Source organism: Sesamum indicum, linkage group LG2 (genome assembly GCF_026168435.1).
Source record: "Sesamum indicum cultivar Baizhima isolate 11 linkage group LG2, ASM2616843v1, whole genome shotgun sequence".
Classification (NCBI taxonomy): Eukaryota; Viridiplantae; Streptophyta; class Magnoliopsida; order Lamiales; family Pedaliaceae; genus Sesamum; species Sesamum indicum.
The window spans coordinates 11,183,697-11,198,519 of NC_142658.1; the positions used below are offsets into that span (position 1 = coordinate 11,183,697).

Below are 14,823 nucleotides of genomic sequence, written 5' to 3' on the forward strand. Positions count from 1 at the left end.
ACTTGATAAACTACATTCTTGGTTCAAACATATGTAACCTTGTTAACCTCCCTGTATGGACAATGATATTTTGCTTGATCGGTAAGATTTAACGACTTTTATTTTGGTGTCATACCGTTTTTATTAGGGGTATAAACGAGTCGGGCTCGATTTTTTCTGGCGAGCTCGAGCTCTAGTTCGATTTTGAATTTTCTGGCTCGAGCTTGAACTCAAGTTGATTTTTTTTATTATTATTATTAGATTAAATCATATGAATCACCAAATTTTTAAATAAATTTATAAGTAATAAAATAGATTGCATAATGTATACTATATTATAAATAAACTAAAATATAGTATGAAAGTTTAATTTATTGTTATAAAATATAAACTACTGATTAATTTAGTAGTAATATAATTAGTAAAAATATACAAAAAAAATCATACTAAACAATTTAAAATCATAGAAAAGTATCCATTATTTGAAATAATGCAATTGAAATAAAAATATTTTATAGTTTAAATTAATATATGTTCACAATCTGCAATAAATTTATATATTATAAATATTAGTATTACATTGATGTAACTATCATCTTACATTGTTGAACAACATGAATTAATCGAACTATCAAAATTCAAATCGAACCGTTAGATGTGATCAAACTCACAGAAAAATACATTTGATAAAGGTTTAAATTTATTGGATATACGGATGTCAAGATGTCGTACTCAAAACATAAGAGTAATCATTCAAGTCGGTGTATCGTTGAATCAGGCCATATGATTTTAAATCAGACCGTCTGATATGATTTAATGAACACAGTCTTGCATATATATATTTAAATTGTGATATGAATCGAGTGCCCGAATTTTACGATATCTTAATTGTTGATTAAACTTTTTGATCTTATTATATATATAATAAAATAATAATAAAAATAATTAAAATTGTTTAACCATCACCATTATTATCATTATCATTATTTTTAAATTCATAGGAATCACTAAATTTCAACATAAATTTATAAGTAATAAAATAGATTGCATAATGTATAATATATATCTTGATATAAATATAAAATTCAGAAATAGATAAAAAAGACCACAAGTGAATTACTTATCAATTTTAAAAAAGTATAACACAATATAAATATATATTAAAATATAACATAAAGTTTATATCTGTCATATTAAATAATAATTTTAATTATAAAAAAATTATAATTTACTAAGTTGTTGATTAAGTTTATTTTGTAAAGATTAAATATATAAATAAAAGTACCACAATTTATTATAATAAAATATATGATATTCATTAATAATTTTAATATATAGTCAATTTTGAGAATAAAATTGATAAAGCATTGAATATAAAATTAAATATATAAAAATTTAATAAAAAAATAAAAAAGGGCTTGTGAGCTGATGAACAGAGAGAATTGAGCTCGAGCTCAAAAGTGAGGCTCGCGAGCCGGCTCGACTCGTCTGGCAGACCTAGTTCTTGCAATAAATAAAACAAAATTCACCCTCAGAATTAAAAGAATCAAGATGATTGTTACACAATTGCAATGCTATTTGTTTCTCTTTCACCCAGACCTCACGAAAGTTAGCTGTTCTCTAAACATATATAATTCAAATATCTAGCTGAAAGTTTTTACAAACATCGACAATCAATCGATTACAACAAATAATAATACACCAAGATTTACTTACTAAACAAATACATGGAATCACATAAACATCCACACATATAGAACTTCAAAACGGAGGGCATCCCTACGTAGAACAGTTGAAGATTATAACATTCAAGGAGATCATGGCAGAAGGTGTAAGCAACCTTTGCATCTTTTTTGGTGTATAATGTCTATGTAAGCAAAGTGACGTCTGCACATCTCAAGAAGACAGAATGCATTTCTATGATAAATAAATGTTTGCACTAACTTGATTTCAGTTACTTTCTGTTAGATTTCTCAAGGAAAATCCGCAGTTGAAGAATCAATTGTTCTGTCAACCTCACCGGTGAAGCCAAACTATTAGTCGTACAAACATGGAATCATAGATATGGATGTAATAAGTTAAGAATTATAATCACAGGAGATTGATCCCGGTGGGGTGTACTCTAGTCTACTGGAACTTCAACTTCCATCTTCAACCCATTGCCAAGAATCTGTAAGGAACATCACGGGAAGGTCTGTTATACTAGCAAGCTCAACTTAAAGAGTATATATTTCTGTGAGGATTAACACAATGATAAAGTGCAACATGTGAAGACGGGGAAAACTTAAAACTAAGAATTCAAAGAGTAATTGGACGAACATTACAAAAGAGATACATAATGTTTGGATTTATATTTTGAGTATTTTATTTTGTGTTTTGGAGATAGAGAGAGAAAAATAAAGATTAGTAAGTGTATCTTGAAGATAAATGGTATATTTCGATTTGTGTTTTGAGGTAATTTAAAATATTTTAAAACAAGTGGTGTATGTTTGATATTGAGATTTGGGAGACAAAAATCACTGTTCATTGTCAAATCATATCTCTTTTATATATATTTTTATATATAAATATGTGTATATATAAATATTGTATTTTTTGGAGACAAAAATTATTGTTTATTGTCAAATCATATCTCTTTTATATTATATATATTATATATAGAAAGTTGAAAAACCAAAAGACACACAGATAAGGTGTAAAAACACAAAAACAAATATTGGGTGTGTTTTATTCTCATATCCGTACTTCGTGTTTTCTTTTTTCAAAGATTTTGGGAAGATCAAAAGGGATAGTCAGTAATAACACTAATTAACTTCTAGGAGACTTTATTCTAACTAATCCTTTTATTGTCCTTTTCCCCCCCACCTATCTATACCACGTGTCTTTGCATGAAATGCACAAAGAAATTAACCACAGAAAGAAATATTTGGAGCGAGAATCTCAGCATGGAAAAGATATTTCCGGAAATAGTCCATTAATTACAAGCACTTTTTAGGTTTCTTCAGTTTCCTCAAATAACCACGTTCAAGTGAACAGATAATCAACTCTCCACATCTTACAAGGTCCATAAAGAAGCAGTTCCACAAAAGATAGGCAAAAATACAAGTAGCAAAAGCAGTTCATAATTTAAAGAAATTAATTCTTAATTATGATAAATTTCAGATGATTGAACAGGTTGGACTTGTTGGTTGTCTTGTAGAAATGAGGTAAGAAAAACGTACATGCAGGTAACGACTTACATGAATTCCCAAAAGAGGGAGCTCGTGTTTACCGCCTTTAATATGGTTGTACTTGAGTAAACCAGTACCTTAAGTGTAAAAGTTTCCCATCTGTACTGATGATCTAACCATTTGGTCAGACAGTTTTCACAATTTTGAGTGATTATTTGAACTAAATAGCTTTGCATCTACCAACCTTGAAAATTGTGTGATTCTTTTGGCAGTTTGACATCAGCTGGCATTTGGATTCTTATAATGGTTCCTGATTTGAAATTCTCCATGGGTTGTGGGTGGGTATAGGTTCTAGTGCTGAGCTGCCTTTAAGGGTTAATTCTGTGTGATTTTAGCTCTACCTCTTCACTTGTTTATCAGTCCATACTGCCAACTATCGATACAGTGCATCTAATGGACATCATAAAATGGTTGCAACTTGCCTCAATTCATTCTCATGAAATTTCATCTTCGAAAAACTCATAAATATGATCACGCATCTAGCTATACCCAAATTCCATAATATTAAAGATAAAGTTCTCTAGAGAAGCATAACAAGCACGGAGGCGCTATCGACTCACAGCAAGTCATAAGTACTCAAGTGTTAACTGAAAAACCATTTTCCTAGTACCGTCCTAGTTGGATCAGAACAATAAGTTTGCAAAGGCTGTTCCACATCATTCCATCTATTGAACTTCAAGACCAGAAAAGGATACTGTTTTTATGATCATCATCAATTGCACAGAATAAAGAGGGTCAGAGAAATCTGCAAATATACTTAGCTTCAGTTTCTTAATTCCAAGCAACAAAAAGCAGCCCAAGAAAAGGTTACCATAGATTCTTGTACACTTCAATAAGATATGAAATCAGAGGCTTAACAATTCCGTGATTCTGGGTCATAAGAGGTCCGATGCTATTCACGATCTCCATGCATTCACATGTACTCTTAAAGTATCATCTTAAAGTTTATTAAGAGAAGTTAAAACCAAATCTCAAATGGCCTTTTTCCAGACTGCAAGTACATATACTGGGCCTAAGTAAAGAAACAGGAGCGATAAGAAGAAAGAAAGAAGCATGTTTTCAATCTCATCAAAGTAAAATGACCTCTTAACTTCAGTTGATTGCAATATTAAAGTGCCTCTAAATAGTTTTAAAGGATAGAAGTTGCAATTACCTTGACGAAGTCAGCTTGAACTAACAGAGAGTCCTTTGTATAGCCCGCTTCCTCAAGAACATGGGAAAGAACTTTCTATTTGGAAATTACACCATCAAAATGTGAATTAGTCCCTCTCCATCATCCACCAATTGGATATGCCAAAAAAAAAAATTGAAGCTACAGGACAGGATTCCATTGCAAAATTACACTATAGTTTTACCACTTGACTTACCCAATCAAGAGGCAAAAGAAAAATCTGCAGGTACAAATTAATAATGGGAAAAGAATAAACTTATTTTCCATTTATGCAATAAGCATGTGCCGATTTTCAATATTTAGGGACATAGTAGTATTCACTTTTTTGCATAATTTCTATAACAAAAAACAAATGCAAGTGACTGAATTCTGAAAAAACAAAAGTGAAAACATTTAAAGGAATTTCAAAGGAAAAGGACAAAACTGTCAGGAATTTCAACCTCTCTCTGCTGTTCAGATATAAATTGACCCGTCAAGTCCCGCAATATGTCCAGCATTTCATTGAAAGTAACCTTCCCATTACCGTCGGTGTCATAAACCTTAAAAATAACTGGGTAGAGGGAATTGCATACCACATCAGCCAACTGGGAAACTGGAAGTGTTGGTAGCAAATAAGTGATACCAAGAATAGAAAAACACTTGATCTATTGTAAGCCTTACATTCAACTTTCTGCTGCAAGCTTGCCCGAGAACTGAAAGCAGATAGGAATGCTACAAACTCTTTGAAGTTTAGGCCATCCAGCATCCTAAACAATCTCTAGAAAACCAATGAAAAACATTGAGAGAAGACAATAAGAGATAACAGTCAGGACCTTATGCATAGAAAGCAATTCCCTTTACCGAAATAATAGGTACAATGTTCTAGTTTGTACTTTTTATTTTATTTCCTATTTTCCTTTGTTAGGCGGTTGTTCTAACTTGCTAGTTGCTACATAAGCAATAGTACCATCTTGAAGCATTCAATGCGGATGCTTCACATGTAAGCCCGCACAACTATCACTACTCATGGGGTAATAAATATTTCATGAGCAAATTAAACAAAGCATTCTGCTTGGATGAATTGATAACTGGGTTGGTACCATAACAGTTTCCACTCACTCCATAACAAATCCGTAACTAAGCATAATCTATAATAAATCTTGAGTATACGAAAGAACAAGAAAATTTTGTATATTTATAAATAAGTTGCGAGAAGGCCAGTTGAGCAATGTGCCATGACCTCCAGATTTCGCTCATACTTCATGTTCAGAAGATCAAATGTGGTGGTTGGACTGTTAAACTATCTTTAACGAACATGGCCAGTGTCTCAACTAGTCTCTCCTGTCATCAATAGCTGAATATTTTAGCTATGGACTACCCTCACAGACTGTCGCAGTTCTAGCATTTAGAAACACACAGATAACTCTCAAATGTTCGTACTGTAAATATCTCTGTCTTACTAAGTCTTGATTTAGGCAACACAAACATTAGCGTACAGAACACCATACAGAGGCCCACTCTGATAGACTAGGAAACACATAAAAATCATATAATTCCAATCAAACTGAGCCCAATTGGTATCATGGTTCCTCACTACTAGCATCACTAACATCATCAGTGTCAACATATCCATACCCCAATTAATTACTTACACTTCCAGTGTTAGTCTGAGTATATCATAAAATAAAAGGCAATGCTGCCTCCCTCCAGAATTTCATACATAGTTGGTTTCCAAGTTGACTATTATTTTAAATGCAATACAGACTCTTTATTGAATTGCCTAAAATATTGAGAAGTTTATAATAATAATATCAAAATGCAATAGTAGAACATTAGTTATGAAACAAGGTTCAATTTTTTTGGAACTTCATATTCAGATGTGAATAGAGAGATTCAGAAACAGAGAAGTCTTATCTACAACCTGAGAAAGGGGATTGACAGCGAATTCAGGTACAGTCATGAACTCTTCAGCGGAGATAAATCCACACCCATTACGATCCAACTGACAGAACCTCTGGTACAATGACACAATCTCCTGCTGGGAAACTAGAAAAGCATTGAAGTTCAACAAAATTGACACTTTCTCTTGTATTCATCTCGGATTTATCATTCACACAACATGCCCACATCACATCCCAAAAAAAAAAAATGCGGATACTTCAAAGAATCAAACAATAGCATCTAAAAGCATCAAACTTTTGGAAATGTGCTAAACATTCAAACACACAACAAACACTTTAATTAAAAGATGTAAAATGAGAGTGAAAAGATGGAAGGTTTGCATACATGTGTTACTGCAGTGTTCTTGGACCTCTTCTATGTCGTACTGCGTGAGCATGGAGGACGTGTTGCCCATTTGCTTTTCTTCTATGGATATAAAGCCGATTGCCGAAGCTTGATTTCAGGACTTGGCGGATCAAGGATTGCAAATGAACTCTATGAAGAGATGAATGGGAAGGCGAACTTGAATTAATTCGGGAGCTGAATCCGAACTTTGGACTGCGTGCACTGCGGTTGTCCGCTTGCTCAACTAATCCGGCCAATGTGACGATGATGTGTGTGTAATTGTATATCCGAAATTGCATTTGACTCCCATGAAAGATGAAAATGGCATTTAGCCCCCTGAGAGAAAATAAAATTGCATTTTCACTTGAAGTCTTCTAGGGCCAATCCTGGTCTGGCCCTGTTGAAGCCCAGGGACAAGTGAAGGAATGAAAGCCCATTTATGATCAAAACAAAGAGGCTATTGAATCTAAAGGGGATGATTATGAAATTACAATTTTGGTCTTCAAACATAGTCATTTATACACTTTTGATCTTCAAACAATTTGATATTATAATTTTAATGGTCAAATGGCTACTTCTTTTTGGGTATTTTTGGTCATATTCGTTAGTAGACCGTTAAAATTGACGGAATTGAGGTTTGGAGGGGAAAAGAACTTATTCAAGTTTCGATCCAAAGCACCCATTTTTTCCATTATTTTTCAAGTTTCAAAAGAGAAGAGAACAAAAAATGAATTTAAGTAACAAATTTTCTTTGTAACATTCCATATATGTAATTTGAATTAAGCACCAAAAATTAAAGCAAGTAATCGAAATTAAAAGACAAGAAATACATGTGTGTGTGGCATATAGTCCATATGGTAAAAATAAATAATATCAACCATAACAAGTATAAAATAAATAAGAAATATTTAGGTTAATATACTTAGACCTTCTTTAAAAATATATAAAAAAAAATTGTAATTAAATTTTCTCCCTTTCGAAATTTTCTCATTTACACTTGACTACCTTCCATAAGAGTTTGGACGAGAAATGTTGATATTAGCAAAAAAAATATATATATATATATGATATAAATTTTTATTTTTGCCCCTTATTTAATATTCTTATTGTATATTTTTCTAATTATAACAGTTGTGCCGTCCCAAAACCACAAAACATAAACAAGAAGGATCGTAACGTCAACGACCTATTTTCGTTCTTCAAAAGTGCCAAGGTATTGGAACGAGATACAAAATGGTCGTCCTATCCGTCTCAAATCCCGCTTTTTTATTTTTGCAGTGTTTGTCCAAAGGCTAATGAAATGGGATCAAGTACAAATAGTGAATTTTCGAAAAAAGTGTAAGTGTAATTTTAGAACTGTTTTAAAAAGAACTGTAATTTTACTTTTTTAGAAAAGATTTAAGTGTAATTAACTCAAAATTTGACAACAAAAAATGTTCTTATAGTTTCATAATTAGCCTAGAAAATATCTGGCCAACAAATCCTAAAAATATAGCAATTATTCAACAAAACATTAGCTAACTAAAAATTATGATAAATATTTTCTCTATAATAAAAAAATAGAACAAAACATCCACTAATCATGCTCAAATTTCACAATAATCCAACATAATTAATAATATTGATTTATTATAATTTTTTAATGATATTCATATATAAAATAAGAGAAAATATATTTTTTAATAAAGAATATTTATCCAACATGAATAAAACCTCTTTACAGACATCCGTACATATGATAACTTCTGAACTGTAATGGGTTGGTCTAACAAAGCAGCAGCTTTGGTGGGAACTCGACAGATCGTCCTACGATTCACATTAAATCCTGTCAAGTTTTCCTAAGCCCGAGACTTTTTGCCCACTTGATTGGTCAAAATACAATCATAAATCCAACAAACACTTACTACTTGCACATATAATATTTACAACATATCATATTAAAAATGGAACTATAAAATAGGAATAATTACATTATACATCTATTTACCTAAATTATTAATGTCTTTTAAAATATTATTTTCACTCATAATTTTTTTTTTTTGAAAAATTACACATGCACTCTAGAAGCGTCAACATCATTACAAAAATTACTAATATTTTTTGCTGTCAAGGATGGATCTATAATTGTGTAAAAGACAAGGATGATTTGTGCAAATACACTATAGATTAAGGGCGTGATTTATTTACATAAATCATCCATGTCTTTTGAAAAATTACAGTACACCCATGAAAAATATCATCATCGATCATTTACATAAAGTAATACTACATTTCGAAAAGATACACATACGCCTAATAGAAATGTCAATTTCATTATATAAACTATCTCTATCTTTAAACTATCATAAATAATTTCTCTAATTATATAAACGATAAAAATAATTTGTGTAAATAAATTATAAATTAATAAAATTATTTCTATAAAATAATAATAAAAGAAAATGATAGTTGCGCTCGACTAAATCCCACCAGTCTAGCAACTCGTATAATATTTCATTTTTTTATGTAAAAAGTTGGGAGTATTAAATTTGGTAAACTGAGAAGTGATGAGTTTGCTTTGTTAGGTGGTTTGCATTATTTTCCCGACATCATCTTTGACCTTTTTGTGCTTGAAATACGCCTTACCAACTTCCTAACTCAAACTCAAGCAATCCACGCCATATAATGTCATTACTTCGTAATAATCTTATGTACTTAGGACAGGTTCTAAAACAAAAAAAAGAAATTATCTGAATTAAATTTGATTAAATTAAATTAATGTGATACACTTGTAATATAAATAATTATTTTTATTAAATTATACTCTAATTATATAATAAATATGTTACACTTATTATATAATTAATTTAGATCATAATAAACCACACCGAATTAGAATTTTCCATTCCACAAACTCATGACGCAAGTGAAGAGAAAGACAAGAACAAGAAATAAGGCTCTCCTTGTTTTAATTTTCTTATATTTAAAAAAATAAGAAAAAATTTCTTTAATGTTTATTTATATTTTTATAGAATACACATATATCAGTGTGTTTTGATTTTATTTAGCGCCTTCGTCCAAACCTTATTCATCATGAGTTTTAGGAACAAAATTTTATTTTTTAAAATATATAATTAATATTATATTTCGAAATAACTCTTCAATGAAAGTGACCATCTAACATCGCCAGTCTTTAACTAATTCTTTAAAATGTAAAAAAAAAAATGAAAATAGTTAAATTAAAATCACCTTTTTTTAACTCTAAAAATTTCTGAGCAAATTAATTAAAGATATTAACTTTAAAACAAGTTGATTATTATACATCATTCTTGCCTAAAGTATATGGAAACAAAATTATTTAGCGCCTTCGTCCAAACCTTATTCATCATGAGTTTTAGGAACAAAATTTTATTTTTTAAAATATATAATTAATATTATATTTCGAAATAACTCTTCAATGAAAGTGACCATCTAACATCGCCAGTCTTTAACTAATTCTTTAAAATGTAAAAAAAAAAATGAAAATAGTTAAATTAAAATCACCTTTTTTTAACTCTAAAAATTTCTGAGCAAATTAATTAAAGATATTAACTTTAAAACAAGTTGATTATTATACATCATTCTTGCCTAAAGTATATGGAAACTTTTATATAAATTAAGTTTGACTGAATTAAATCTATTAAAAAATAAGTGTAATACACTTATTATGTGATAAATTATATTTTTTCAACTATACATTAATTATACTTAAAAATATTATATTTATTGTATAATTAAGTCACTTCCGATAAAAATGGGTAAGAATTTCTGGATTCTTGCACAAGATATATTATTTAAATTCCACTTGAAGCGCGTTAGGAAATGGGACAGCACTCAGCATGTGGAAGTTACCGGATCAATTTTCAGAAAGTCCACTTGCTGGAATTTAATATTTCAAACTTGAAGTGGGATCGTAACCAATCAATGCTAACAGGCTTATCTTTCAGTATAAAGTCTGCATTGGATTATTGATCTATACAAATTCTCCTTCCCGTCAGCAATATAACAATTCCACCTCTCCGTTTCTGCTGTAATTTTCAAAGAGAGATCCATATGGTGGTGGTTGTCAGGGCTACTCACATTGTCCGGCCGGCGGAGCTGACGCCGGACGGGGTTATGTACTTGAACTCTTGTGATCAAATCAAAGACATAACCCACACCCCGACAATTTACTTTTACAGGCATTCCAACAAGTTGGAAGCTGTGAATGTTGTCTCTGTACTGAAAGACTCCCTTGGCAAAGCCCTGTCGCTGTTTTACCCGCTCGCTGGCCGGCTGAACTGGGCGGCGGAGGGGGGAAGCAGGGTGGAGCTTCACTGCAATGGAAAAGGGGTCCCGATTTTTGAGGCCGAGTCCGAGGGGGCGGTGGAGGATTTCGGTGATTTTACCCCTAGTCCGGCGATCCAGGCTCTGATTCCGTCGGTGGATTACACCACTCCGATTGATGAGATTCCTTTGGTTATAGTTCAGGTGACGCGTTTCAGGTGCGGCGGGCTTAGCATTGGCCTGGGGATATCCCATGTCATGGCTGACGGGCCGAGTGCTCTCCATTTCATCGATGAATGGACGAAATTTGCACGTGGCGTGGGGCCCGTCATCCCTCCATTTCTTGATCGGAAGGCCCTGGAAACTGAAAAGCCTGTGCATTGTAAATTCGATCCGTCAGTGCTACGTCCCCCACCTACGTTAATAGGCCAGGAAGACAGCCTGGAACAGAGAAAAAAGCCAATCTCCGTGGCCTTTCTCAGTCTTACCAAACTGCAAATCGAGAAACTCCGGGCCAAGGCAAACCTGGATTTCTACAAAGAAAACGGCAACGAAGGCAGCCGTGGGTACAGCAGATTCGAGGCGGTTGCCGCACACATCTGGCGGTGCACCAGCAAGGCCCGTGGCCACATCGCCGAGCAGCAAACCAGCCTCCACTTCGTCGCTGATTTCCGGAACAAAATGAAACCAGCTCTGCCGAGAAACTACTTCGGGAACGCCCTGATTCGAGTAGAAGCAACCGATAAATCAGGAAACCTGCTGACAAATTCCATGGGCATGGCTTCCAGGAAAATCCGTGAAGCTGTGGAGAAAGTCACCGATGATACAGTGCGAGCTTATCTGGACTACCTCAAAGGCTTGCCGGACGTGGGCCGGTTTCGATCCCTGGACAACAATGGCAGGCCAAAGGGAGACTTCTATGGAAATCCAAACCTGGCAATCATAAGCTGGACGGCTTTGCCGCTCTACGGTACAGATTTCGGGTGGGGAAATGAAATCCATCTGGGGCCTGGACCGATGGGATTTGACGGGAAAACGTTCATTATTCCAGGGCGTGAAGGCGATGGTTCGTTTAAGGTGGCAATATGGCTGCAGGAAGAGCATATGGATGCTTTCAAGAAGTGCTTCTATGACATATTTGATAAGTAATATAACATTTTCATGAAGCATGAAATTCTCTGTAACTAAACTCAGGAAATTGTGGTTCAATCACCCGTTGTACTTTTATATTTCATGTTACAAAAGTGCATGAAATGGATTGTATTTTATATATGTAATCCAGATGCATGTGCTCATAACTTAAAACGTAAATTATATTTTGACATTCGAATTATTTCTATTTTTATATTTTAACATCTCTTCTTTTTTACGTCGATTTACTAATTTAATTTTGTAAAATTTGTACTTTGTCATATATAATCATTTTTTATTGATTTATCTATTCAAAAAACATCATATGTTGCGTATATGTGAAAAATATGAAATCACATAACCATTACATATCACATATATATTGTATGTGATGTTTTTTTTGGTAAAAGACTTAGAGGGTGTTTGGCTGAGCTTATAAGCTCCTCAAAACATCCTATAAGATGTTAAAGAGCTCACAAGCTCCAATGAAGTGCTTGGCTTTCTTAAAGAGCTTATAAGATCTCAAAATAAGATGTTTTGAATCTTATAAGCTTTTAAAAAAAAAGTTAATTTTTTTAATTTTTTTTTATAAAATTATATGAAATTAATATATCATGAGACAAAAATATCCCCATCTATAAATTCAGACACACTCTTTCTCTGTCACCCACACACACTCTCCTCACTCTCTCTCTCTCTCTCTCTCGCTCTCAAACACACACACACGCACACATACACACACACACACTCTCTCTCTCTCTCTCTCTTTCTTTGTCTAGAATTTAAAAAATATTTTTTTATTATTTAATTTTATAACATCCGAAAAAGAAAAATATTTTATTATTAAATAATAAATTATTTTAGTTAAATATAAAATAAGATTAGCATTGATAGTATATTTACTAAAAAATATAAATCAAGACATTATAAATTATACTACTAGAAATAATCATTGTATTAACAAAAAAAATATCAATTATATATCTATATTAAAATTCGACTAGCATGAATATACATATATATTATTTTTATTAAAAAATGTAGGTAATAATTCATCATATTTTTTTTGTTATTGTAAAAAGATAATCTATTAAATTTTTATTTAGAATTGAATAAATGTACACTATTTACAGAAGCGTTTTATTTTTTTTAAAAGAAAAATATGTCGAAAAAGAACAACTTATTTGATTCTAATGGTACCATGCCTAATTTAGTTATTTTACCATTTATAAAAGACCTTATTATGCCAAATACCCTAACATCTTATAAGATGTTTTCATATCTTATAAGTTTTAATATCTTATTCTATCCAAACACTTTAGGAGTTTATTTTTATAATACGAAATCATCTTATAAGTTTCAATATCTTATTCTATCCAAAAACTTTAGGAGTTTATTTTTAGAATACGATCCAACATCTTATAAGTTTCTGAAACATCTTATAAGATGTAGGAGCTTATAAGATATTTTAAAAAAGTTTAGCCAAACACCATCTTAATAAAAAATAGTTATAAATGGCAAAATATAAAATTTTATAAAGTTGAGATTGTAAATTAATTAAAAAAAAATTTAAATATCAAAATGAAAATTATAGTTTGAATAGCAAAATATAATTATCCTGTTCGGTAAGTGAGCGCATGAGTTCAATCTCTCTCAACAGGTGTGGCTCCAAGATTTTGAGCACTTGGATAAAATTTATATTAGGATACAACTCGCTTACCATTAAACATATTATTGGACCAATAGTATACGTACATATATATTATTTATTAAAGAGAAACTCTTACAGTAATTATAATGGTCGACAAAATGTCAACCGTCTAAATTAAACATAGCTAACTATATTTCTTTCTTTCACTAATAATTATTCTTTTATAAATTAATTTTATCAATACTTTCTTAATCATATACATTTAGAGTATTTTCAATTAATTATTTATTTTATTTATTTTCATTCAATTAGTTTAGTAATTAAATATAACAAAATTGTAATTATTTATTTATATTAAATATGTTTCAATTGCTGATATACATAATCAATAACGAGTAAAGTTTCAGTCATATCCATATGTTTTAACATGCAAGTCAAGTTATAAGTATTGAAAGTCAAGTTTCAGTGATAGTCATATGTTTTAACATGCAAGCATGCATGATAACTTAGCCATGAAAATGACTTGACGCAATGCGAATGGACCAACAATTTGCCATATAAAATAGAACAGCAAAAAGAAAATTATGTTGTGATAGGGATTTTACTGCTAAATGCAAAAGGAGAATATTTTATTAAAGGCAAGGAAAATCTTTCGCTTGAGGACAAAATTCCGAGGTCGAGGAGTAGGTCGCTGGTCGCATCGGATTATGATCATGACAGTTGGGTTAAGTTGTTTGGATCCGACCTGCATATCAACCCGGATAGGTGGCACCAAATACATGTCAAGTGGTGGAATCCATGAATGTCCTATAAATACCCCTAAGCGCACTAGAGAGAGGTATCTTCACTTCTATTACTTTAATCGCAAACTTAGTTCACACCATTTTCTCTCGACCTCTAACTGACTTAAGCATCAAAGTGTCATTGTCGGGATGAACCCGACTAGCTTCACCTTCTTGTCTTATCCTCGGTTTTATCAAATTCGGGGAGGTGACGTGGTATCAAAGGCCGCTCGCGTACCGTCACCATTGACGTGCACTTCGGCCATTTAACCGTTCTACATAACCGACCAATCAACATTCACCGACAGACGCTGGACATCCGCAGTCTTA

The 14,823-nt window shown here is 32.0% G+C and overlaps 2 protein-coding genes across 5 annotated transcripts; one reads left to right on the forward strand and one right to left on the reverse strand.

Moving 5' to 3' along the window:
- Positions 1-1,873: 1,873 nt before the first annotated feature.
- On the reverse strand, positions 1,874-6,929 carry LOC105155476 (uncharacterized). Of its 4 annotated transcripts, none has more exons than XM_088877994.1 (6): positions 6,646-6,929; positions 6,281-6,405; positions 5,041-5,137; positions 4,821-4,972; positions 4,363-4,433; positions 1,874-2,149 (listed from the first exon to the last, which is right to left on the reverse strand). In XM_088877994.1, exons 1-5 carry the CDS (start codon positions 6,713-6,715, stop codon positions 4,383-4,385), a joined length of 495 nt encoding a protein of 164 aa, XP_088734120.1. In that variant the 5' UTR covers positions 6,716-6,929; the 3' UTR covers positions 1,874-2,149; positions 4,363-4,382. The 4 variants fall into 4 exon arrangements, with proteins under 4 accessions (XP_088734120.1, XP_011069657.1, XP_088734119.1 ...); XM_011071355.3 differs by having other exon boundaries at positions 4,821-4,930; positions 6,646-6,919; XM_088877993.1 differs by having other exon boundaries at positions 4,363-4,437; positions 6,646-6,918.
- A 3,701-nt stretch (positions 6,930-10,630) lies between these two features.
- Positions 10,631-12,262, forward strand: LOC105155477 (spermidine hydroxycinnamoyl transferase). The gene has a single exon (XM_011071356.3). It carries the CDS (start codon positions 10,717-10,719, stop codon positions 12,076-12,078), a length of 1,362 nt encoding a protein of 453 aa, XP_011069658.1. The 5' UTR covers positions 10,631-10,716; the 3' UTR covers positions 12,079-12,262.
- Positions 12,263-14,823: the final 2,561 nt, after the last annotated feature.